At 42.9% G+C, this 24412-nt stretch overlaps 1 protein-coding gene across 2 annotated transcripts in view; it reads left to right on the forward strand.

Annotated features, from left to right (window-relative positions):
- peli1b (pellino E3 ubiquitin protein ligase 1b) overlaps positions 1 to 24412 on the forward strand; it is a 49376-nt gene that overhangs the window by 20616 nt on the left and 4348 nt on the right. For both annotated transcript variants that reach the window (XM_078230448.1, XM_078230447.1), the window contains exons 2-6: positions 5947 to 6113; positions 9869 to 9998; positions 15673 to 15774; positions 22865 to 23062; positions 23160 to 23348. In XM_078230448.1, the coding sequence (XP_078086574.1) occupies positions 6037 to 6113; positions 9869 to 9998; positions 15673 to 15774; positions 22865 to 23062; positions 23160 to 23348 (696 nt within the window). In that variant the 5' untranslated portion in view covers positions 5947 to 6036. The remainder of the gene's footprint in view (positions 1 to 5946; positions 6114 to 9868; positions 9999 to 15672; positions 15775 to 22864; positions 23063 to 23159; positions 23349 to 24412) is intronic.

A 24412-nucleotide genomic window follows, 5' to 3' on the forward strand; every position in this document is an offset into this window, starting at 1 on the left:
TAGGAAGGCAATGCAAGGGTCTCCTCTGGTCATCTCCTCCAAAACAGATGCACCGTTTTGGATACTGTTGGGGGAGATGGCTCACCAGAGGAAGGTGGCAGCAGCCAGGTTCATGGCACCATGGCTGGCTCTGCTTGGATTACAACATGGAACTATGATGTTGTGGCAATTATGGAGACTTGGATAAAAGAAGGGCAGGACTGGCAGCTTAGCATTCCAGGAATTAGATACTTCAGGTGAGATGGAGAGGGTGACAAAAGAGGGTGTTGCTTTACTGATTAGGGAGAATGTCACAGCTATACAGTGATCTCAATTCTATAAGTTTCATGATATTTGTAGAAAAGGATAGAAGTACTCCCAGAGTGAAAGTACTAAACTGGGGGAAGGCTAACTACAACAGTATTAGGCAAAAGCTAGGGAATGTTGACTGGAGCGGCTGTTTGAGGGTAAATCCACATCCGATATGTGGGAGTCTTTTAAACCTCGATTGTTAACAATTCAGGACAAGTATGTCCCTGTAAAAATGAAGGATAAAAATGGCAAGATTTGGAAACCCTGGATGATGAGAGATTGTGAGCTTAGTGAAAAAGGGGGAGGAGCCATACATAAATTTCAGGAAATTGAAAATGGATAAGGCTCTTGAAGAATATAAAGATAGCAGGAAAGAGCTTAAACAGAGACTTAGGAGGGCAAAAAGGGGCCATGAAATGTCCTTGGGAGGCAGGATTAAGGAGAATCCCAAGGCTTTTTATGCATATATAAGGAGGATGAGGGTAGCCAAGGAAAGGGTGGGTCCACTCAAGGACAGTGGAGGGAATTTGTGTGTGAAGCCAGATGAGGTGGGTGAGGTCCTTAATGAGTACTTTGCATCAGTATTCACAAAGGAGAAGGATGCGTGGATGGTGAGTGTAGAAAGGAGGATGGGGAATGGGTGACAGCGAGACAGAGGAAGAGTAGGAAGGCAGTTCAGGGGACATATTGAGATAAAAAGGGAAGAGGTATTGGAGGTTTTGTAGAACGGTAATGTGGACAGGTTGCCGCAGCCAGAAAGGGTCTATCCCAGAATACTGAGAGAGGCGAGGGAAGAAATTGCTGAAGCTTGGCCAAAATCTTTGTATCCTCTTAACCATGGGCGAGGTACTAGAGGATCGGAGAGTAGCTAATATTGTTCCTCTGTTTAAGAAGGGCAGTAGAGACAATCTGGGAAATTACAGGCCTGTGAGCCTTACTTCAGTGGCGGGAAATTATTGGATAAGATTCTTAGGGACTGGATGTATTCCCATCAGGAAGAGAATAGGCTTATTAACAATAGGCAGCATGGTTTTGTGAAGGGGAGATCGTGTCTCACAAACTTGATTGAGTTCTTTGAGGAAGTGACAAGAAAAATTGGGCAGGGCAGTGGATGTTGTATATATGGACTTTAGCAAATCCTTCGGTAAGGTTCCTCACGGCAGGCAGATATAGAAGGTGAAGTCGTATGGGATCTGAGGTGAGCTGGTAAGATGGATACGCTTGGGCATAGAAACAGAGAGTGGAAGGGTACTTTTCTAACTGGAGGTCTGTGACAAGCCGTGTTCCACAGGGGTCAGTGCTGGGGCCCCTATTGTTTGTAATATTTATAAATGATTTGGAGGAAAATATAGGTGGTCTGATTAGTAAATTTGCAGATGATACAAAAATTGGGGGAGTAGCGGAAATTGAGGAGGATTGTCAGAGGATACAACAGGATATAAATCAGCTGGAGACCTGGGCCGAAAGATGGCAGATGGAATTTAACCCGGACAAATGTGCAGAAGGAAAGTATACAGTAAATGGCAGAGCCCTTAGAAATATTAGCAAACGGAGGGATCTAAGTGTGCAGATCCACAGTTCCCTGAGGTGGCAACTCAGGTGGACAAGGTGGTCAAGAAGGTGCAAGGCATGTTGGTCTTCATCGGTCGGAGTGTTGAGTATAGGAATTGGAAAATCATGTTGCAGCTGTATAAGACTTTGGTTAGGCCACGTTTATAGTATTGTGTACAATTCTGGTCGCTACACTACCAGAAGGATGTTAATGCATTGGCAAGGGTGCAGAAGAGATTTACCAGGATGTTGCCTGGTTTGGAGGATATGGACTATGAAGAAAGGTTGAACAAACTTAGATTGTTTTCATTGGAGCGTCGGAGGATGAGGGGGGACCTGATAGAGGTTTGCAAGATTATGACAGGCTTGGATAGTGTTGATAGTCTTTTTCCCAGGGTCGAAGGTTCAATTATTCGGGGGCATGGGTTGAAAGAGAGAGGAGGAAAGTTTAAAAGAGATGTAAGGGGCAAGTCTTTCACACAGAGGGTGGTGAATGTCTGGAACGCGCTGCCGGAGGAGGTGGTGGGAGCAGATTCTATAACAACATTCAAGAGGCATCTGGATAGATACATGAATAGGCAGAGAATAGAGGGACATGGACCACATAGAGGCAAGAAAATATTAGGTTAGAGAGACATCTGTGTTGGCAGACTTTGTGGGCCGAAGGGCCTGTTCCTGTTCTGTATTGTTCTTTGTTCTTGCATTTTAATACCCTATTAAAATTTATAAATAACGTTTTCAAGTACTGAATACCTGAGTAAAATAAGTAATGATATTGCAGTCAGTAAGAAAGGTGTCCACATAATTCATGCCTTATGAGGATAGGCTGAGGGAGCTCGGTCTTTTCTCCTTGGAGAGAGGTAGGATGAGAGGAGATCTAATAGAGGTATATAAGATGTTGAGAGGCATAGATCGGGTGGACTCTCCGAGGCTTTTTCCCAGGGTGGAAATGTCTGCTACGAGAGGACACAGGTTTAAGGTGCTGGGGGGTAGGTACAGGGGAAATGTTAGGGGGAAGTTTTTCACACAGAGGGTGGTGGGCGAGTGGAATCGGCTGCCGTCAGTGGTGGTGGAGGCAAACTCAATAGGGTCTTTTAAGAGACTCCTGGATGAGTACATGGGACTTAATAGGATGGAGGGTTATAGGTAGGCCTAAAAGGTAGGGATATGTTCGGCACAACTTGTGGGGCCGAAGGGCCTGTTTTGTGCTGTAGTTTTTCTATGTTTCTATAACATTAGCAGGTGGGGAAATGGGACAGTCTCAAGTTGTGATGAGATAAAATAGCAGCTAGCTATGATAAATTGAAAATTAAATTTGCTAGATAAGAACATAAGAAATAGGAGCAGGAGTAGGCCAACTAGCCCCTCGAGCCTGCCCCGCCATTCAATAAGATCATGGCTGATCTGAAGTGGATTAGTTCCACTTCAGATCAGATTGTACATTAACAATTGGAGACTTTTAAATGGGAGTTCTTTGTGTACAGACTAGACAATCCCCACTATTAAGATCATTCTGCCAAAGTTGTCGATCGTTAGATGAGTAAAGAAACTAAAGTTCATTTCCAGAAGGCACTTGACAAATCTAGAGCTAATGATAAACACCATTATGGAATGAAGAGAAGTAAATAAAATTATATTGCAAAAGACATATAAAGAAGACTGGCAAGAAAATGGTAAAGAAATATGAGGAAAAGAATAGTTTGAGGTTAGGGCAATGGAAAACACTGAATATTTTGCCTTGGTTTTCAGAGTTTGGGGGATTAATCACTAACCTCTGGGTACAAAAAGAGAAGCCGGGCCTTGAGTTAAGATGAGGAGAAATTAGTCAAATTAAGTGAAAAGGCATCCTCAAAGTGGTTGCTGAATTAGTAAATCAGCAAAAAAGAACTTTCATGTATATAGTCTCTCTTTTGTCCTCAAGACATTGCAGAACATTTGAGTGCGTTCCTTGTTATGTTGGCATGCACAAAAACGAAATGCATTTATCAAGGTCCTCGAAAGAACATGAGATATGTGAATTTGATGATGGTGATGGTTGAGGAAAAAATATTGGTCAGTAAACCGTCTTCAAATAATGGCTTGGGTGCTTTTAACTCCATTTGAGCAGACAAATAGAACCTTGGTTTAATGCTTCAACTGAAAGGTGCTGCCTCTAACAATGTGACAGTTGTTAAGTGCTGCACTGAAGTGGAAATGTAGATTATATGTCCTCAAACTCTCAAGTCTGGCTTGTGGAGAGACAATATTCAAATTACTGAGTCAAGGTGACATTTGGGAGCAGACCAACAAAAGGCCGACACAAAAGGTTAGAATCCTTTTACACAGGTAGCGATGGTCGAACATTCCAGGTCAGTCATATTGGTGGAAGCAGGATTCATAATCTCTTTTTAAAGGAGAAGTGGATAGATGTTTGGAAAATAATTGAAAAGGATATTGAGAAAATGTAAACGGTTACTGGAACGAAGTGGACTATGAGAGCTGGGGTAGGGCCAAATGCCAAATCACTGGCTTTTGAATTGTGGTGGAACTATGCACTCAAACTGGAAAAAAATACCCAGCACTATATATTAGATAGATTGTAGTTCCAAATATGGGTATGAAGAACCCACTTTCAGTTGTGCTGGGATAGATTACAGCAACTGGTGATTAATGGAAGCAGTTTGAGGTGACTAAATTAAAAATATCATAATTGTATATTGTGTAATCATATTGCTGTCTTTGTGTGTTAAATCTGTGGCCTTCTGCTGCCAATGTGTCTAGTGGCACATTTACTGTTGCGTTAAAGCCTTGTGCTGCGCTAAGTATGGCGTTGTTTTCTGTACAGCAGCACTTAATAAATTTCAATGTATTTTTTCTAGACTGGAAGCTGAAACTCCATGTTAACTCTGACTTGTTGTAAATTGGATTTGGGGCAATGAGAGTGTTGTCTGTTAAAGCTCCCAGGCCCTCATGGTAATTGATGATCCCCTGGGACTAGAAGAAAAATAGTTCAGTCTCTGAAGCTGAAAACCTATGGCACTGTTAATGTGGAAATATGAAAACTATTTCCACAGTTCCTAGACTGCATACATGTGTTATAAATTTAACTGGTGCCAAATTTTGGATTAGTAAGAAAGGGTTTTATTGAAAATAAAGTGATTGAAATTTCTACAGGCGCTATCTTTTGGAGTGGTTTTAAAACTGTAATTAAAAATATAGTGAAAGCAGAAGGAAATAATGTACTTTTTAAACAAAACTTCTAACAATGAAACTGGATGTTAGTTTTGAATATTTTGAAGATCTTTCTAATTGCATACTTGACCTGAGAGCACAGTTGCAGTCCTTTAACTTTCTTCGACATATTAGAATTTTTTCTATTTTGAACCGGAAATATGCTGAGTCCATAAACGCAACTTCACTCTGAGAGGCTTCCATAAATATGTCGGCTTTTTATGACATTTTTAGTACAAATTAAATTGTACTATAATGCATTTGTAAAAATGGAGTGCTTCTGCCTCGAGGTTACACTTATTATTTATTAACTATATACTATAAGGCAGCTGTATTTGATATGCACATTTTGTTATTGTTTCTGTAAAGGAAGTTTCCCTATTTTCCACAGTTCAGGAAAATAGTAATTAATGGATGAAGTCTATGGAGGCAAGATGAAGTTTTAATAGGCCGCTTAACCATTTGGATATTATAATTGTACCACAAAAGTGATTTAAAGTAACAACGAATCCTGCTCCTTACCATTAAATTGACTATATAATTAAAAATGGGATTCCATGTACTTTGTAATCCACAAGAAGAGGTTGACAAGAGTGTAGAAGTCGAATGTTTCACATTTTGTGTTTGCTGTAGTGAAAGGCATCTATAATTCCATTGGGGAGGCCTTCTCCACTGCTACAAAGTTTCCTCCAATTGATTCCCTTGCGAATTTGCCGAGTATTGATCTGCCTATACTAGTGACTCCTTATCATTGATGCATGAAACTCAATATGTGCCAAGTATCTGTGTGAATTTTCAAAACTATTATTTATTAGAATTTCCTGTTACGCAATGCAAAAATAATTATAATCTTGCGGTCTGAATTACAGTGAACTGTGTTGTATTTGTTTGCAGGAACTTTGAAAACAAATAATGAAAAAACTGTGTAAAGATTGCAGACTCTGAAGAAAAGTACTAAGTGTGCTGTACCACCTCGCCCAGCTCATGTTTTCTCCTGACCAAGAAAATCTTTCTTCATCCACCAAAGCACCCATTAAGTATGGAGAAATCATTGTGTTAGGGTAAGTGTTTGTGTGTGTTTAAGGTGGGGCGGGTGGGGAATAAAAGGTAATAAAGAACAAAGAAAATTACAGCACAGGAACAGGCCCTTTGGCCCTCCAAGCCTGCACCGACCATGCTGCTCGACTGAACTAAAACCCCCTACCCTTCCGGGGACCATATCCCTCTATTCCCATCCTATTCATGTATTTGTCCAGACGCCCCATAAAATTCACTATCGTATCTGCTTCCACCACCTCCCTAATTACTACCTGATACCTCCCTGCTCCCTAATACCTCCCTGCTAATTACTGGTCATTAGTATTTCTGCCACAAAACTACCTTTTGCTATGCATTTAAACAATTTCTTATTTGTAAATTAGGACTACTGTCCAATCTCTCCTTTAAGACCTTACTTAAAATTCACCACTTTGATCAAGCTTTTCATCACCTGAGCTACTATATCCTTCTTTGACCCGAACCCCTTTTTAGAATGACATCTCTGTAAAGCATGGACTATTTTTCAATGTTACTAACGCAGGTTGTTAATAGATGAGATGATGCATTCTCTATTTGGTTTTGGAGAAGTTCAGCATATTTGCAGATTTATTCTTGTCCTATTACTGCTTTCCTTTTGAAATTGTAATTTGAAACTGGAAAGGTTTCCCATTTTAGAAATACTCTTGATTGATGCGTCCAATTAGAATCTCTTAGTCTGTGATAAATTGTCCTCTGATTCTGCATGTTTCCTGGTTACTAAATCTAAAGAGAAATGGTATATATTTGTTAAAATCTGCTGAACTAGTTACTTTATGAATATTCCCAAAAAATAGTCATTGAATTTATCACAATGAAGACAGTTAGGAGCTTTCCTTTTTAAATGGAGGTTTATTTTTAAAAAAGATTATTTATTAGTGTCACAAGTAGGCTTAAATTAACACTGCAATGAAGTTACTGTAGTCAACAGCACAGGAAGTTGCTATGAAGAAGACTTTCACATGAATTACCAGATCAATTTAAAAGACCAAAGCAGATGCTTGTCCCTATTATTGACATCATCCATATTCTTGGGGAGAAATCTGGTTGCAGTGATCAATAGGATGAAAAGATGGTAGTTCTTTGCAACCGTCCATCCTGTGAGACAATGGTTTGTGCCTTGGTGGTCAATTCTAATATCGCCGGGTGTGACTAAGGAGCCTCATTCTGCCACATTTGATGACATTTGGCTGAAAACATGCAAGATTTGTTAGCCTCTGTTTCCTCCGGACTCTCTGTCCGGCCAGCTAAACTTTCCATTTCTGTCCACCTCTTCCAATGCTGTTCCAGACAATCAGCCTCCATGGTCACTGCCATTGGTGACTGTCTCCCAGCTGTCTATGTCCTGTCCACCATCTTCATATCTCACTCGCAGAAGTCCCTATAGCAGAGGTATGGATATCCAGCAGGTTGTGACCCAGTGGCCAGTTCACTCTTTAGAACGTCTTTGGGTATACGGCTGTCATCTATCTGATGAATTAGGCTGAGCCAATGTTGATGTCGTTGACTTAGCAATGAGTGTATGCTGGTGGCATTCACATGTTCATGACCTCTGAGTTGATGACCATGTCCTGCCGTGGGACGCCATGGACATGTCTGAGACAGTGAAGGTGGAAACTTCTTCTGTCTATCGTATGTTAACCAGGTCTCACCATTGTAGAGGGTGACAGGCTTAGTAGACTCGCAGTTTTGTGTTCTCCAGTCCGGTTGCTGTTGTTCCACATTCTCTTATTCAGGTTAAACATAATGGTTGTGGCTTTTGTGATGGGTGTGTTGATGTTGACTTCAGATTGCTGGTGATTGTGAGACTTGAATATGTGAAATGATCAGTAACCTCCAGCGTCACGTTGTCAATGTCGATTGATGGCAGTAAGGCAACATGAATAAACAGAATAGGTTTTCACACCAAACAGCTGGAATGATCTTGCATCATCGCTTAACTCCTACTTCGGCCTGTGCTTCATCTTCACCCTCGCCCTCCTCTCTCTTCCTTGGTAGCCAGAAGCTTGGAGGAAGAGATGCAGAGGGTTTTACCACAAGCAATTCTTCCTGTGGCAGTTCTCCTTTATCACGGTGCTTTTTTATGTTTGCCATCTCTCACTTTTTCTTATAGTCTCCTGATAGAAGAGAGCAATGGGGCAGGGATCTCCTTGTGGTTGGAAACTTTTTTGTAGCTAAAGATAGGAAAATCCCTCAGTAGTGACACACTCATATCTGGTGTTACACAGCTGAAGTGAGATCATAGCGAATCAGTGTCCTAGTTTCACTCCTGTCTGGAAAATGGTGACATTTATCCTAAAAGCAAATAGTTATTCTTCACTGGCCCATTCTTTTCACTCAACCCAAATGACACAGCCGTTCCCCCTCCTGTCGGTCATTCTCTTCTCCACCCCCCCCCCCCCCCCCACCCCCCCCCCCCTCTCCAAGTGACACAGTCGGTCATCAACAAAAGCGAATCTGAAATGAAGATTCCTATAATGCAGGTATTGGTCCAGCTTCACTTCTTGTCACCACAGATGATGCTTAACCCAATGACTGAGTCACAAATCATACTCTTGCAATGCTGTTATTTTTTATATTTCAGTGTCATGGATAGTGGAAAGAACAATAAATGGCAGAGTTTATACAATAAATGGCAGAGTCATCAGGAGTATAGAAACACAGAGGGACCTAGGTGTGCAAGTCCACAAATCCTTGAAGGTGGCAACACAGGTGGAGAAGGTGGTGAAGAAGGCATATGGTATGCTTGCCTTTATAGGACGGGGTATAGAGTATAAAAGCTGGAGTCTGATGATGCAGCTGTATAGAACGCTGGTTAGGCCACATTTGGAGTACTGCGTCCAGTTCTGGTCGCCGCACTACCAGAAGGACGTGGAGGCGTTAGAGAGAGTGCAGAGAAGGTTTACCAGGATGTTGCCTGGTATGGAGGGTCTTAGCTATGAGGAGAGATTGGGTAGACTGGGGTTGTTCTCCTTGGAAAGACGGAGAATGAGGGGAGATCTAATAGAGGTGTACAAGATTATGAAGGGTATAGATAGGGTGAACAGTGGGAAGCTTTTTCCCAGGTCGGAGGTGACGATCACGAGAGGTCACAGGCTCAAGCTGAGAGGGGCGAAGTATAACTCAGACATCAGAGGGACGTTTTTTACACAGAGGGTGGTGGGGGCCTGGAATGCGCTGCCAAGTAGGGTGGTGGAGGCAGGCACACTGACATCGTTTAAGACTTACCTGGATAGTCACATGAGCAGCCTGGGAATGGAGGGATACAAACGATTGGTCTAGTTGGACCAAGGAGCGGCACAGGCTTGGAGGGCCGAAGGGCCTGTTTCCTGTGCTGTACTGTTCTTTGTTCTTTGTTCTAACTAAACACTTGCTGTTGACTGTACATCAGCTGTGCAAAATTTCTGTTCTGATTTTTGAGATGTGAGGGTTGTGGGTGGACTGATTTCTGATCTTTGCTCTGGAGATAATATAGTACTTGATAGTATTTTCAGTGAAATAACTTGTACATTGATGTTTATGGTAATAGATATTCTGATCAATTGAACCAATTTTGAAAGTTGGTCAAATCATCATGTAAAACAAATGCATTAGATATCAGGATCGTGAGAGTTAATGAAAATTGCTCTTAAAACAGTAGGGAGTTTAATTATTTAAAGTAACCAGAGTTTGGGACTTAGCTAGAATTGTAAATATTTAATTTGGATATTTTCAGTATTGGATTTCCCCGTTTTGTTCTAAGGTACAACGGATCTTTACCAAATGGAGACCGAGGACGAAGAAAAAGCAGATTTGCTTTATTTAAAAGACCAAAGCCAAATGGTGTGAAACCCAGCACAGTGCATGTTACCTGTACCCCTCAGGCAGAGAAGGTATGTCTTTGAACATTGTAATTACCAGTTAATAAGTTTACTGGAACCTTGCTTATCCTGAATCCTTTTTAACGACTGTATGCACTAGAAAGTAAGAAGTCTAAAATACCAGGTTAACGTCCAACAGGTTTATTTGGTAGCAAATACCATTAGCTTTCGGAGCCCCAAGCCCCTTCTTCAGGTGAGTGGGAATTCTGTTCACAAACGGGGCATATAAAGACACAAACTCAATCTACATGAATAATGGTTGGAATGCGAATACTTACAGCTAATCAAGTCTTTAAGATACAAACAATGTGAGTGGAGAGAGCATCAAGACAGGCTAGAGAGATGTGTATTGTCTCCAGACAGGACAGCCAGTGAGACTCTGCAGGTCCAGGCAGGCTGTGGGGATTACAAATAGTGTGACATGAACCCAATATCCCGGCTGAGGCCGTCCTCGTGTGTGCGGAACTTGGCTATCAGTTTCTGCTCAGCGACTCTGCGCCGTCGTGTGTCGTGAAGGCCGCCTTGGAGAACGCTTACCCGAATATCAGAGGCCGAATGCCCGCGACCGCTGAAGTGCTCCCCAACAGGAAGAGAGCAGTCTTGCCTGGTGATTGTCGAGCGGTGTTCATTCATCCGTTGTCGCAGTGTCTGCGTGGTTTCCCCAATGTACCATGCCTCGGGACAACCTTTCCTGCAGCGTATCAGGTAGACAACGTTGGCCGAGTTGCAAGAGTATGTACCGTGTACCTGGTGGATGGTGTTCTCACGTGAGATGATGGCATCTGTGTCGATGATCCGGCATGTCTTGCAGAGGTTGCTGTGGCAGGATTGTGTGGTGTCGTGGTCACTGTTCTCCTGAAGGCTGGGTAGTTTGCTGCGGACAATGGTCTGTTTGAGGTTGTGCGGTTGTTTGAAGGCAAGAAGTGGGGGTGTGGGGATGGCCTTGGTGAGATGTTCGTCGTCTTCAATGACATGTTGAAGGCTCCGGAGGAGATGCCGTAGCTTCTCCGCTCCGGGGAAGTACTAGACGATGAAGGGTACTCTGTCCACCTTGTCCCGTGTTTGTCTTCTGAGGAGGTCGGTGCGGTTTTTCGCTGTGGCGCGTTGGAACTGTTGATCGATGAGTCGAGCGCTTTATCCTGTTCTTATGAGGGCATCTTTCAGCGTCTGGAGGTGTCTGTTGCGATCCTCCTCATCCTGTGTATACGGAGGGCTTGTCCGTAGGGGATGGCTTCTTTTACGTGTTTAGGGTGGAAGCTGGAGAAGTGGAGCATCGTGTGGTTATCCGTGGGCTTGCGGTACAGTGAAGTGCTGAGGTGACCGTCCTTAATGGAGATGCGTGTGTCCAAGAATGCAACCAATTCCGGAGAGTAGTCCATGGTGAGTCTGGTGGGATGGAACTTGTTGATGTCGTCATATAGTTGTTTCAGTGATTGTTCACCATGAGTCCAAAGGAAGAAAAGGTCCCGTGCGGTGAAGAAGTCTTGTTCGAACCTGTGCATGAAGATGTTGGCATATTGAGGTGCGAATTTGGTCCCCATGGCTGTTCTGTGTGTCTGGATGAAGAACTGGTTGTTGAAGGTGAAGATATTGTGGCCCAGGACTAGCTCCCTGCACTAGAAAGACCAGGTGGATTAGAATAAAAACATTAATTCTTTGTACATACGAATTAGGAGTTTGCCCCTTGAACCTGCTCTGCCATTTAATCAGATCATGGCTGATCTGCTTCTGGCCTCTCCTCTTCTTTCCTTCGTACCCCCATACCTTTGACTCCCTCATCAATCATGAATCTTATCTAATTCAGCCTTAAATTTATTCGATGATCCTGCCTCCACAAATACCTGGGGAAGAGTTTCATAGATTCAGCCGTCTGAGGGAAAATAATTCTCCTCAACTTGGCCTTAAGTGTGAGATGCCTTATTTTTAAACCATGTTTATTTCTAGTCTCTCCCACAAAGCATCCACCCTGTCAAGTCCCCTCAGGATCTTATATGTTTCAATAAGATCACCTCTCATTCTTCTACACTCCAGTGGATGCAGGCTAAACCTGTTGAACATTTCATCATAAGATAACCCCTCATCCCAGGAATCAGTTTGAGTGAACCTTCTCTGAACTGCTTCCAATGCATTTATGTCCTTTCTTAAATACGGAGACCAAAATTATACACAGTACTTTAGATGTGATCTCACCAATGCCCTCCACCACTGTAATAAAACATCCCACTTCTATATTCCATTTCCCTTACGGTAAACGACAGCATTCCATTTGCCTTCCTAATCACTTTTAGCTGCATACGAACTTTTGTTGGCCATGTACCAAGACACTCAGGTCCCTCTGTACCTCATAGTTCTGCAATCTGAGAGGTACAGAGGGATCTTTCCATTTAAATGGTATGATGTTTTTCTATTCTCCCTGCTAAAGTGGACAAGTTCACATTTTCCCACGTTATACTCCCATCTGCCAAATTTTTTGCTCACTCACTTAACCTATCTTTATCTCTTTGCAGACTCCTCTTTGTGTCATATGTGGGTGTGGTTGCTTTGCCTTTTGCTGGACTTTTAGTTTAGTGAGCAGGAGAAGGAGGATTTGTGGGAGGTTCAGATAAAAGGCTGTCTCCATCACTGTAGTGTGAGGTGAGGGCAGAGGAGTGGGGGTTGAGTGGGGAAAAGAAGCTGAGTAATAATGGTCCTGGTGTGGCGTTAGCAGAAGAGAACAATGCTTGATGTCATCCAGCCACAACTGGTGATAGAAGGCTGAGCTAGCTGTGTGCCAAACTTGTTCAACCTGCACCTCATGGACAAGGGAACAAAACAAGAGGAGCAGCCAGAATCGGAAAACAACGCACAAGATACATAGGTAAGCTTATGATGGAGCAACTTTGCAGCATCATGGTGAACAGATGGACAAATTCAAGGAAGCTGACTCCTCCAAAATGCAATTTTCAGTGAATTAGAGAGAACATCTTTTTCAGGCATGATGCAAAGGAAAGTGCATAAGCAGAAGTATGAATAGTGAATGCTTCGACAGGCAGTTGGAGGTAGCCTTGTATATAATTGGGACTATTAAAGTAAAGAAGCCACCCATAAGATGGCACGGTTGAGGGCAATAAGAAGACCACCAAAATCGCCAAGCATTGTGGAGGCCGAGGGAAAAATTCAAGAAGGGTACCATGAGAAACTGGATGGGACTGTGGGTGGTAGAGGATTTAACTCGACAAGCAAAAAGGATTGAATAAGGTGAAATGTTTGAAGGAAGTGAGGTAACGGGAGCCACACTGCTACTGCGGTGCTGTGCCTTGGCGTAGTAATGATGATCATCAACACTCCTGACCTTGTGACAAGAGTGAGATTCTTCGATAGTTGAACCGAGGACCCTGCGATGACGCGCACTGAGTGAGATATCTGGGGCTGTGATGATTGGCAGGCTATAACTTCCATCTTCCCGCGTGTCGGGTGCGACTCCAGCTACTGGAAGGTTTACACATTGACCTCAGGTTTCCTAGAATGAATGACCTATTCAGTCACAGGAAACCTTGACATTGAAAGCTATTCTCAGCTGCCTTCCAGCATACAGCTCTTGAGACCTGTTTGGATCAAAGCTCTGTCTAGATATAGAGCCAAGCAGCTCAGGTGGAGCCAAAATAGCCTGCCTTCAGAAGGTATCGCTTGACAGAGCTATTTGTGAATTTTTAAATCATTTTACTGGTGATTGGGATGAGTTTGATTGGATGGTGATTAAATGGGTTAGATTCATGCTGTTTCTTTTAGTTAGGACCACGGAAACAGGATGAAAATTAACTTCTTATTTCATATCAGTCAGTTCCAATACCACATTTGTTGTATTCACATGCATGCCGTTTTCAGTAGTAAAACATTAGTAACAATTTCTAGACTTAGGGCAAAGTCCCTGGAGTAATTACTCTCTCTGGCAGAGAAAAAGCAGATCAGAGCCAGGAAAAATAGATGGGGAGAGGAGGGAATACCAAATTCAAAATCTGAAGATCCAAATGTCACAGAGTAAAGGTCACATCAAGGAATTCAGCGAATTGTTGGGGTGTTGTTTGGCGTCAGCTGTCCGTAGTGAAACATTACCGTGAGAAATTTTGTATATTAAACTTTCTTTACTTCTCACTTTCTGACCTATTGTGCAAATTATGTTGTAAATTTGATTTTTTAACTTTGTTTTTCACTTTGGTTTGAATGCATACTTACAGAAGAACATCTGTCACTTGTTACAGATCAGTGATCAGAGCAATTATTTTCCTGGTTTAATTAGTGCTGCTGACTTGAAAGTAAAAGGAGCTGATGTTTTTTTTGGCATGTTGCACACACTGTGATGCCACATAAATTAAATGTGGGTGGATTTCCAAAGGGAAGAGTGATGTGCTTTTTATAAATGCCAATCAAACCTTTCAGCTTTTCTTGCATCAGTTTTTTTTTTCCAGAGAGAGTGGAAAATGATGCAGTAAGCTGGTGGATTAAATCTCATTCTCCCCTTTTCCACATGCAACTGGCGATGCCAGTGATTCCATGCTGGTTCAATGGGTACATGTTAAATCCTTTGTGCTAATTGGCATGATAGATCTTTAACATCCCTGCACATGCCAAGATGTGGATTAGAACAAAGAACTTACAATTGGCATCAGCATTTCCTAGGCTGAAAAGGGGAATCAGTGCAGTTACCCAGACTGGAGTGTGTGTGAGCATGTCTGATGTTTAAGATCAGCTCTGATGCAATCCCATGATTAAATTGCTGATTGATACTTACTGACTAGGTACAATTATTTTCTCAATGTCTCAGTTCAGTGCACAACAATAATGCCTGAAGCTCAAGTTCAGGAAAGGAACGAGTTGCTTGGGCTGCACTGAAGTAGTATTGGAAACTCTGGACCTTTCATGAAAGGCCAAGCACTTTCACGCGGGTCAAAATGATCCAAATGGAATCCAATCACGAAAGCTCAGTTCAGATTGATTGGCACTGGGGTGTTTGTGCTTCGCTGACGCTGTGTGACCTCAAGAAGAAATTAGGGAGGGGATTTTCTGGCCGCGCTCGCCCCAAAACCGGAAAAATCCCGCCTGAGGTCAGTGGGCCTGCGTGTGTGCCTGTGTCCACCCGCCTGCCACGATTCCCATGGCAGGCAGGATGGGAAAATTTCCCCCTAGATATAGCTCTTGGGGCTAAAGGGATCAAGGGATATGGCAGGAAGGTGGGACCAGGATATTGAATTTGATGATCAGCCATGATCAGAATGAATGTCGGAGCAGGCTCGAAGGGCTGAATGGCCTACTCCTGCTGCTAGTTTCTATATTCCTATGCTTCAGGTTTCCCCCTTGCCCCCCCCAAACAGAAGAAGATTTCATGAACATTTTCAAAAACTCTCCTCAAGTGTAAGGAATGAGCACAAATTAGTGAGGAAGACACTGATGTTTGGCAGTTGTTGACAGGTTGGAGCAAATGGTGATAAAATTGCTACTCGGGGAGATGTTGGAAGTGACGAGGTAGCGATTATGTCCTCGGGCCTGCAGGGGGGTACGAACCCAATATTGGAATGGTTTGGTTTTGTGAATGTTTAGAAATCTAAACTGTCTTTAGAAGTTGCATTGAAATGGAACTATTTTCTGGGAATGTATTCTTTTAGTTTCATGATCTTCCTTTTGTTTAATTTACTCTTTTTTTTATATATAGGCAATAAGCAACAAGGACCAACACAGTATTTCATATACACTGTCACGTGCTCAGACAGTGGTGGTTGAATATACACATGACAACAACACAGATATGTTCCAGGTAACTTGCCTTCCTTTTTAGAAAGCTTCAATTTTTTATTCATGCAAAACAGCACAGGCACTTAAACGTAACTTTGGTCCATAAGTTTAAAAACCTCTGTTAGTGATGAATACCACTCGTGTTGTTATTGCAGAGTAGCAGTGTGAATCAGCTAACTTCACCGGTTGCTTAAATGTTTGAGACACCAGGGTAATCTGAGGTAGACCAGACAATTTTCAAGACCAAAAGTGGTGTCCTCTGGCCCATTCATAGGTTTGTGGGATATACAGCGAACAATGATTTGTTCAGAGTAGCTATTATCCCGCCAGGCGCTTTGATGCACCTGATTTCAACATCAAGCTTGCATAGTGACCAACTCATACCCTATTTGCCAGATTGCCAGTAAGGCCAATCTTCTAACGTGTGGAACAGTAAGAATCCCAACATGTATATTGACCAATGGAGGTTGGCTTGTTGTAGACAGGAAATCATTGCAGGAGTTGCTCAGGGAAGTGTTCTAGGTCCAACCATCTTTAGCTGCTTCATCAATTATCTTCCTTCTATCATAATGTCTGAAGTGGGGACGTTCACTGATGATTGCGCTATATTCAGAAGCTTCCACGGCTCCTCAGACACTGAAGCAGTCCATGTCCAAATGCAGCAAGACCTGGACAATATCCAGGTTTGGGCTGACAAGTGGCAAGTAACGTTGGCGCCATACAAGCCAGGCAGTGATCATCTCCAACAAGAGAGGATCTAACCATCACTCTTTGTAGTCTCACAACACCAGGTTAAAGTCTAGTCTAGTTGAGACTACTTACTGTGGCTACCCCAGTCCACCGCCGGCATCTCCACATCATCACTCTTTGACATTCAATGGCATTACCATAATTGAATCCCTCATTATCAACATCCTGGGGGTTGCCATTGACCAGAAACTGAACTGGACTAGCCAGATAAATACTGTGGTTACCAAAAGCAGCTCAGAGGCTGGGAATCCTGCGGTGAGTAACTTACCTCCTGACTCCCCAAAGCCTGTCCCCCAACTACAAGGCACAAAGTCAGGAGTGTGATGGAATGAGTGTAAAATCAACAACACTCAAAAGGCTCAACATCATCCAGGATAAAGCAGCACACTTGATTAGCATCCCTTCCAACAAACATTCACTCCTTTCACCACCGATGCAGTCGCAGCAATGTGTACCATCTACAAGGTGAACTGCTGAAACTCACCAAGGCTCCTTAGACTGCACCTTCCAAACCTACAACCACTACCACATAGGAGAAGGACAGCAGATACCTGGGAACAACACTGCCTGGAAGTTCTCCTCCAAACCACACACCATCTTGACTTAGAAATATATTGCCTTTCCTTCATTATCGCTGGGTCAAAATTCCTGCCTAACAGCACTGTGGATGTACCTACATGGACTGCAGTGGTTCAAGAAGACTGTTCACCATCAGCTTCTCAAAGACTATAAGGTATGGACAATGAATGCTGGCCTGTCCAGGGAATGCCACTTCCCGTGAACGTGTAATTAAAGAAAAATATTAGTAGATTTCTCAACTAACACATCAAGGAAAGGGAGCTCATTTGACTGCTCCATTTCAAAGGTGAATTTGAGCGCAGGGTGGAGCCTGGAGGTAAGGAAATTCGTATATGCAGCTGCAGATTCAAATATAGCAAACATAGTGTGGCATTGTTAGTCAAGGACAGTATTACGGTGGCTGAAAGGATGTTTGATGAGGACTCGTCTACTGAGGTAGTATGGGCTGAGGTTAGAAACAGGAAAGGAGAGGTCACCCTGTTGGGAGTTTTCGATAGGCCTCCAAAAAGTTCCAGAGATGTAGAGGAAAGGATTGCAAAGATGATTCTGGATAGGAGCGAAAATAACAGGGTAGTTGTTATGGGGGACTTTAACTTTACAAATATTGACTGGAAAAGCTATAGTTCGAGTACTTTAGATAGGTCAATTTTTGTCCAATGTGTGCAGGAGGGTTACCTGACACAGTATGTAGATAGGCCAACACGAGGCGAGGCCACATTGGATTTGGTACTGGGTAATGAACCAGGCCAGGTGTTAGATTTGGAGGTAGGGGAGCACTTTGGTGATAGTGACCACAATTCGGTTACGTTTACTTTAGCGATGGAAAGGGATAGGTATATACCGCAGGGCAAGAGTTTTTAATTTTTAGTTTTTAATTTCCTTTCCCCCTACCACTGGGCGAACGGAAATTATGATGTGATTAGGCGAGATTTAGGATGCATAGGTTGGGGAAGGAAACTGCAGGGGATGGGCACAATTGAAATGTGGAGCTTGTTCAAGGAACAGCTACTGGGTGTCCTTGATAAGTATGTACCTGTCAGGCAGGGAGGAAGTGGTCGAGTGAGGGAACCGTGGTTTACTAAAGAAGTTGAATCCCTTGTGAAGAGGAAGAAGGAGACTTATGTAAAGATGAGACGTGAAGGCTCAGTTAGGGCACTTGAGAGTTACAAGTTAGCCAGGAAGGACCTAAAGAGAGAGCTAAGAAGAGCCAGGAGGGGACATGGGAAGTCTTTGGCAGGTAGGATCAAGGAAAACCCTAAAGCTTTCTATAGGTATGTCAGGAATAAAAGAATGATTAGGGTAAGATTAGGGTAAGGGGCGGCACGGTAGCACAGTGGTTAGCACTGCTGCTTCACAGCTCCAGGGTCCCGGGTTCGATTCCCGGCTCGGGTCACTGTCTGTGTGGAGTTTGCACATTCTCCTCATGTCTGCGTGGGTTTCCTCCGGGTGCTCCGGTTTCCTCCCACAGTCCAAAGATGTGCGGGCTAGGTTGATTGGCCAGGTTAAAAATTGCCCCTTAGAGTCCTAAAATGCGTAGATTAGAGGGATTAGCGGGTAAATATGTGGGGGTAGGGCCTGGGTGGGATTGTGGTCGGTGCAGACTCGATGGGCCGAATGGCCTCCTTCTGCACTGTAGGGTTTCTATGATTTCTATGATTAGGGCCAGTCAAGGACAGTAGTGAGAAGTTGTGCGTGGAGTCCGAAGAGATAGGAGAGGCGCTAAATGAATATTTTTGGTCAGTATTCACACAGGAAAAAGACAATGTTGTCGCGGAGAATACAGAGATACAGGCTATTAGACTAGATGGGATTGAGGTTCATAAGGAGGACGTGTTCGCAATTCTGGAAAGTGTGAAAATAAATAAGTCCCCTAGGCCGGATGGGATTTATCCGAGAATTCTCTGGGAGGCTAGGGAGGAGATTGCAGAGCCTTTGGCTTTGATCTTTATGTTGTCATTGTCTGCAGGAATAGTGCCGGAAGACTGGAGGATAGCAAATATTGTCCCCTTGTTCAAGAAGGGGAGTAGAGACAACCCTGGTAATTATAGACCAGTGAGCATTACTTCTGTTGTGGGCAAAGTTTTGGAAAGGATTATAAGAGATAGGATTTACAGTCATCTAGAAAAGAATAATTTGATTAGGGATAGTCAACACGGTTTTGTGAAGGGTAAGTCGTGCCTCTCAAACCTTATTGAGTTCTTTGAGAAGGTGACCAAAGAGGTGGATATGGGTAAAGCAGTTGATGTGGTGTATATGGATTTCAGTAAAGCGTTTGATAAGGTTCCCCACAGTAAGCTATTGCAGAAAATACGGAGGCATGGGATTGAGGGTGATTTAGTGGTTTGGATCATAAATTGGCTAGCTGTAAGAAGACAGAGGGTGGTGGTTGATGGGAAATATTCATCCTGGAGTTCAGTTACTAGTGGTGTACCGCAAGGATCTGTTTTGGGGCCACTGCTGTTTGTCATTTTTATAAATGACCTGGATGAGGGCGTAGAAGGATGGGTTAGTAAATTTGCGGATGACACTAAAGTCGGTGGAGTTGTGGACAGTGCGGAAGGATGTTACAGGGGGACATAAATAAGCTGCAGAGCTGGGCTGAGAGGTGGCAAATGGAGTTTAATGCAGAAAAGTGTGAGGTGATTCACTTTGGAAGGAGTAACAGGAATACAGAGTACTAGGCTAATGGTAAGATACTTGGTAGTGTGGATGAGCAGAGAGATCTGGGTGTCCATGTGCACAGATCCCTGAAAGTTGGCACCCAGGTTGATAGGGTTGTTAAGAAGGCGTACGGTGTGTTAGCTTTTATTGGTAGAGGGATTGAGTTTCGGAGCCATGAGGTCATGTTGTAGCTGTACAAAACTCTTGTGCGGCTGCATTTGGAGTATTGTGTACAGTTCTTGTCGCCGCATTATAGGAAGGATGTGGAAGCATTGGAAAGGGTGGAGAGGAGATATACCAGGATGTTGCCTGGTATGGTGGGAAGGTCTTATGAGGAAAGGCTGAGGGACTTGAGGCTGTTTTCGTTAGAGAGAAGGTTAAGAGGTGACTTAATAGAGGCATGTAAGATGATCAGAGGATTGGAAAGGGTGGACAGTGAGAGCCTTTTTCCTCGGATGGTGATGGCTAGCACGAGGGGACATAGCTTTAAATTGAGGGGTGATAGATATAGGACAGATGTCAGAAGTAGGTTCTTTACTCAGAGACTAGTAAGGGTGTGGAATGCCCTGCCTGCAGCAGTAGTGGACTTGCCAACATTAAGGGCATTTAAATGGTCATTGGATAAACATATGGATGATATTGGAATAGTGTAGGTTAGATGGGCTTTAGATTGGTTTCACAGGTTGGCGCAACACCGAGGGCCGAAGGGCCTGTACTGCGCTGTAATGTTCTATGTTTTATAGTATCTACATATAGGAAATATGCAAGGGGGTAGGAGGGTAAGTGTCATTCCATCAAAAAAAGTTTGTTATTGAAACTGAAGAAGATATTTGTGTGAGCCGGGCCTAGAGGGCATCCCTTTGCAACACTATCTATTTGGATATGCCTGGTGTTATTAAGTCTGAACTCAACTGCAGGGCCCAGTCCTTATGCAGACAGCAGGAGCATGTCCATGCATTGCACTTCTTTCAAATAAAGCTTTGGGACAACCATTCCATAATTCATTCTCTATGGCAATATTTTGACCAATCAGAGTCCACTTTCCAATTAATCAGCATTCTCTTCTCCTGCAGTATAAATTGTTCCCTTTACACTTGGTATTCTTGAGTATCTGTCCTGATGAGTGCAAAATGAAAAGCTTTGACAACATGTCTTTTTTTCAGCAATATCCAAGTTCTGTACTACCAAACAACAATTTCAAAATAGTTTACCACTCTGATGTTCTACCATCTATTTTACATCTGTATAACTTTATCTTGCCTTATATTTTTGCCTGAAATGTATGGCTCGACAGCATTTGTTTTCAATCTGTAGGCATGTTAAAGAGTAAGTAGCTATCTAATATAGTTTTCAGTTCATAACCTGAGGAACAGTTAATTGCTAATTCTATAGTGTTATTTAGTGCATGTGCGGTGTACATGTTTCAGTTCACTGGAGGCAAGGCAGTATTGGGTGCACTATTTCTGTCAGCACAAGTAGGAGTGAGGTGACTCTCAAATTTATTTCATGCAGCATTGTGTTCCAATCTTAAGCGTGTTGTTCAATCTTTTGTACATCTGTTGTGAAATTGGGTCAAGTTTGATGTTGAAGCTCAGGGTCAGTGGGAATATAGTTCCAATACCCACTTGGCTACAGTTCATGGCGGTTGCAGTACATAAAGGTAGACTTCCTGGAAGTGATCTGTGAAGGATTGCAGCAAGTTGTATCACCGTCTCCCGATGAAGATGTCGGTTTATGAAGTTAGCTAATAGGTTAATCTGAAGTGTTGCTAAATAATGGCTTGATGAGAGAGTTCCTTGCATTGAGCTTTTTCATCCACCAGTAAAATCTCCAAATGGATTGCATTTTATTCAAGAATTGTATTCAGAGGTCTGGCAATCTGTCACAGCCTTTGGGATACACACTTTCACATGGCCTTTCAATCAAAAGTACTTCTAATTCAGTCTCCAGAGAGTAGGTAATCAGTATGCAGTACACACATTGGGTTTGATGCAGCTGCTCATAAGCGCACTTATCAACAATGGGTTCCTTTGACTTCTGCACCGTTAGATGATTGGTTCAGCAAAGCTCCCTCTGAACTCTGCAAAATTCAGAATGTTGTGGAATTGATTACCAATCACACAATTCCAGTTATTTCAGCATAACATCTGTCCTTATCGTCAATTCCAAATCCCCATTGAGCATGGTCTTGACACTGTTATTTTGGCATCTTGGAGTAGATGTGGCAGTGATCTTGGCCGTACCAACCATTAAAATTATCAAGAGAACTTTTACGTTTCCCATTGAGGAGCTCCTGAATTCTAATCTATTCTTCCAGGCGGATGGTCCCAATTGGAATTTCCTAATAGGTCCTCCATTCTTTGCAGAAAATTCCGGATGTGGTCAGCCAAGTAAAACGAGTGTTGCATCTCCACGGGACACGCAGATAGGAGCAGAGCAGGTCACAGCTCTGCTTGGGTCATTGTGTTAGGCAATGGTTTCTCAAGGAAAATTGAGTCAAAGTGAAGAAAGTGGATGGCATTTATCACGGCAAAGGATATAGAAAACAATTGGGTGGTACCTTCCCCTGGGTATTCCGAATGAAATGTAACCTTTCTTTGAGCTGCTGTGTCCTGCTCAATATTTAATTCAATCCTGTTTCATTTTCAGTATTCTTTTGATTTTTAAAAAAAAATATCAATTTAAGTTCTATACGAACCTGTGCTCTAGCCTTCTGACTTGATAGCATACTTCCCCGCTACTCCCAAGTATGATTGTCCCGCACTGATGCCTTTAAGGAGCACTGCCTACTCAACAAGGTTTGAACTCCACCACTCTCTGTACATGCACAGTGCTGATGAAGGGTTATCCAGACTCGAAACATTGGCTCTATTCTCGCCCCACAGATGCTGTCAGACCTGCTGAAATTTTCCAGCATTTTCTGTTTTTGTTTCCGATTCCAGCACCCGCAGTTTTTTGCTTTTAAACTCTCTGTACATGAGCTGTCTAGAAATAGTGTAGGGCCTCCAATCAGTTTCAACACCTGTTAGCAAGTTTGCAAAATAATATTACAAAAGACTGTGGTGATGGAGAGAATTCCATTTAACAAAAACCTTTTGCCTGTTGTTGCCCTTTTTTTTTAGATTGGCCGTTCAACCGAGAGCCCGATTGATTTTGTGGTGACGGACACTGTACCGGGAAGTCAGAGTAATGCTGATACTCAGTCCGCACAGAGCACCATATCCCGGTTTGCGTGTCGGATTATATGTGAAAGGAATCTTCCCTACACTGCCAGGATATATGCAGCTGGATTTGACTCATTTAGGAATATTTTCCTTGGAGTAAGTCAAATGGAAAGCAAACTGTTGACTGTGTTGTGTTTGGGTTTGAAATGCTTTTGCCCCAATGGAGGCTTATGTTTGTTTCCTCCTCTTTCAGGAGAAGGCTGCCAAATGGAAAACCTCTGATGGTCAGATGGATGGCTTAACCACAAATGGGGTCCTTGTTATGCATCCAAGACTTGGTTTTACTGAAGATTCCAAGCCAGGAGTCTGGAGAGAAATATCTGTCTGTGGCAATGTTTTTACCCTGAGAGAAACCAGATCAGCACAACAACGAGGAAGAATGGTAAGATCCCAGGAACAAGCTTGTTAAAATATATTAAGACAATAAGAAAGATTTCTTGAATTGTGAGATCTTTTAACACACAAGTTTCAACCTAATTAAATATTCAATTAAAAAAGCAATAATTTAAACTTGAGCAATCCATGCAATTTTATAACTTTATTTGAAAATCAGGAGAGCCAATCCATTGGGAATTATAGGGATCATTCTGCTTGTATTTAGTTCTAATTACTTTACAAGCTGTTTCAGTAGACACAGCTGTTGTACATTGGAAAGATTGTACACTTATTCACTGTTGAACCAAAATTCATACAAATCTCTATTTGCATGGTTCAGTTTATATGTTACTTAAAGCTGATAATTCGCTACTTGTAGTGTTTGCATGCTTGTGAAATGTTAACTGCTGTTTGTGCATTATTGCATTCCCGATGTTAATTTACCCTATATATTTATCGATGGATTGTAGAATGAGCCTAAATTCAATTGCCATAGTCTTCTTTATTCCTTCATGGGATGTGGACACCGCTGGCTAGGCCTGCATTTGTTGCCCAGCCCTCGTCCTCCCCCCCCCCCCCCCCCCCCCCCGGGGTGGTGGTGGTGAACCACCTTCTTGAGCCGTTGCAGTCCATGTGGTGTGGGTACACCCACAGTGCTATTAGGGAGAGATCGTGTGACAGTGAAGGAATAGCGACATATTTCCAAGTCTGGATGGTGAGTGATTTGAATGGGAACTTTCAGATGGTGGTGTTTCCAGGTATCTGCTGTCCTTGCCCTTGGAGATGGTACAGAGGTCACTGGTTTGGAAAGTGCTGTCAAAGGAGCCTGAATGAGTTGCTGCAGTGCACCTTGTAGGTGGTACATACTCCTGCCACTGTGCGACAGTGGTGGAGGGAGTGAATGTTGAAGATGGGGTGTCGGTCAAGCTTGTTGCTTGGTCCTGGATGGATCTTTTTGCGTGTTGCTGGAGCTTCACTTATTCAGGCTTAGACTTTGATTGATGACCCTTGCAATGCCAGAGTTACTGAGGCAGATAAAGCACTCCATTCTCCCCAGGCCACAATGTTCTC

This window comes from Mustelus asterias, chromosome 15 (genome assembly GCF_964213995.1).
Source record: "Mustelus asterias chromosome 15, sMusAst1.hap1.1, whole genome shotgun sequence".
Taxonomy (NCBI): Eukaryota; Metazoa; Chordata; class Chondrichthyes; order Carcharhiniformes; family Triakidae; genus Mustelus; species Mustelus asterias.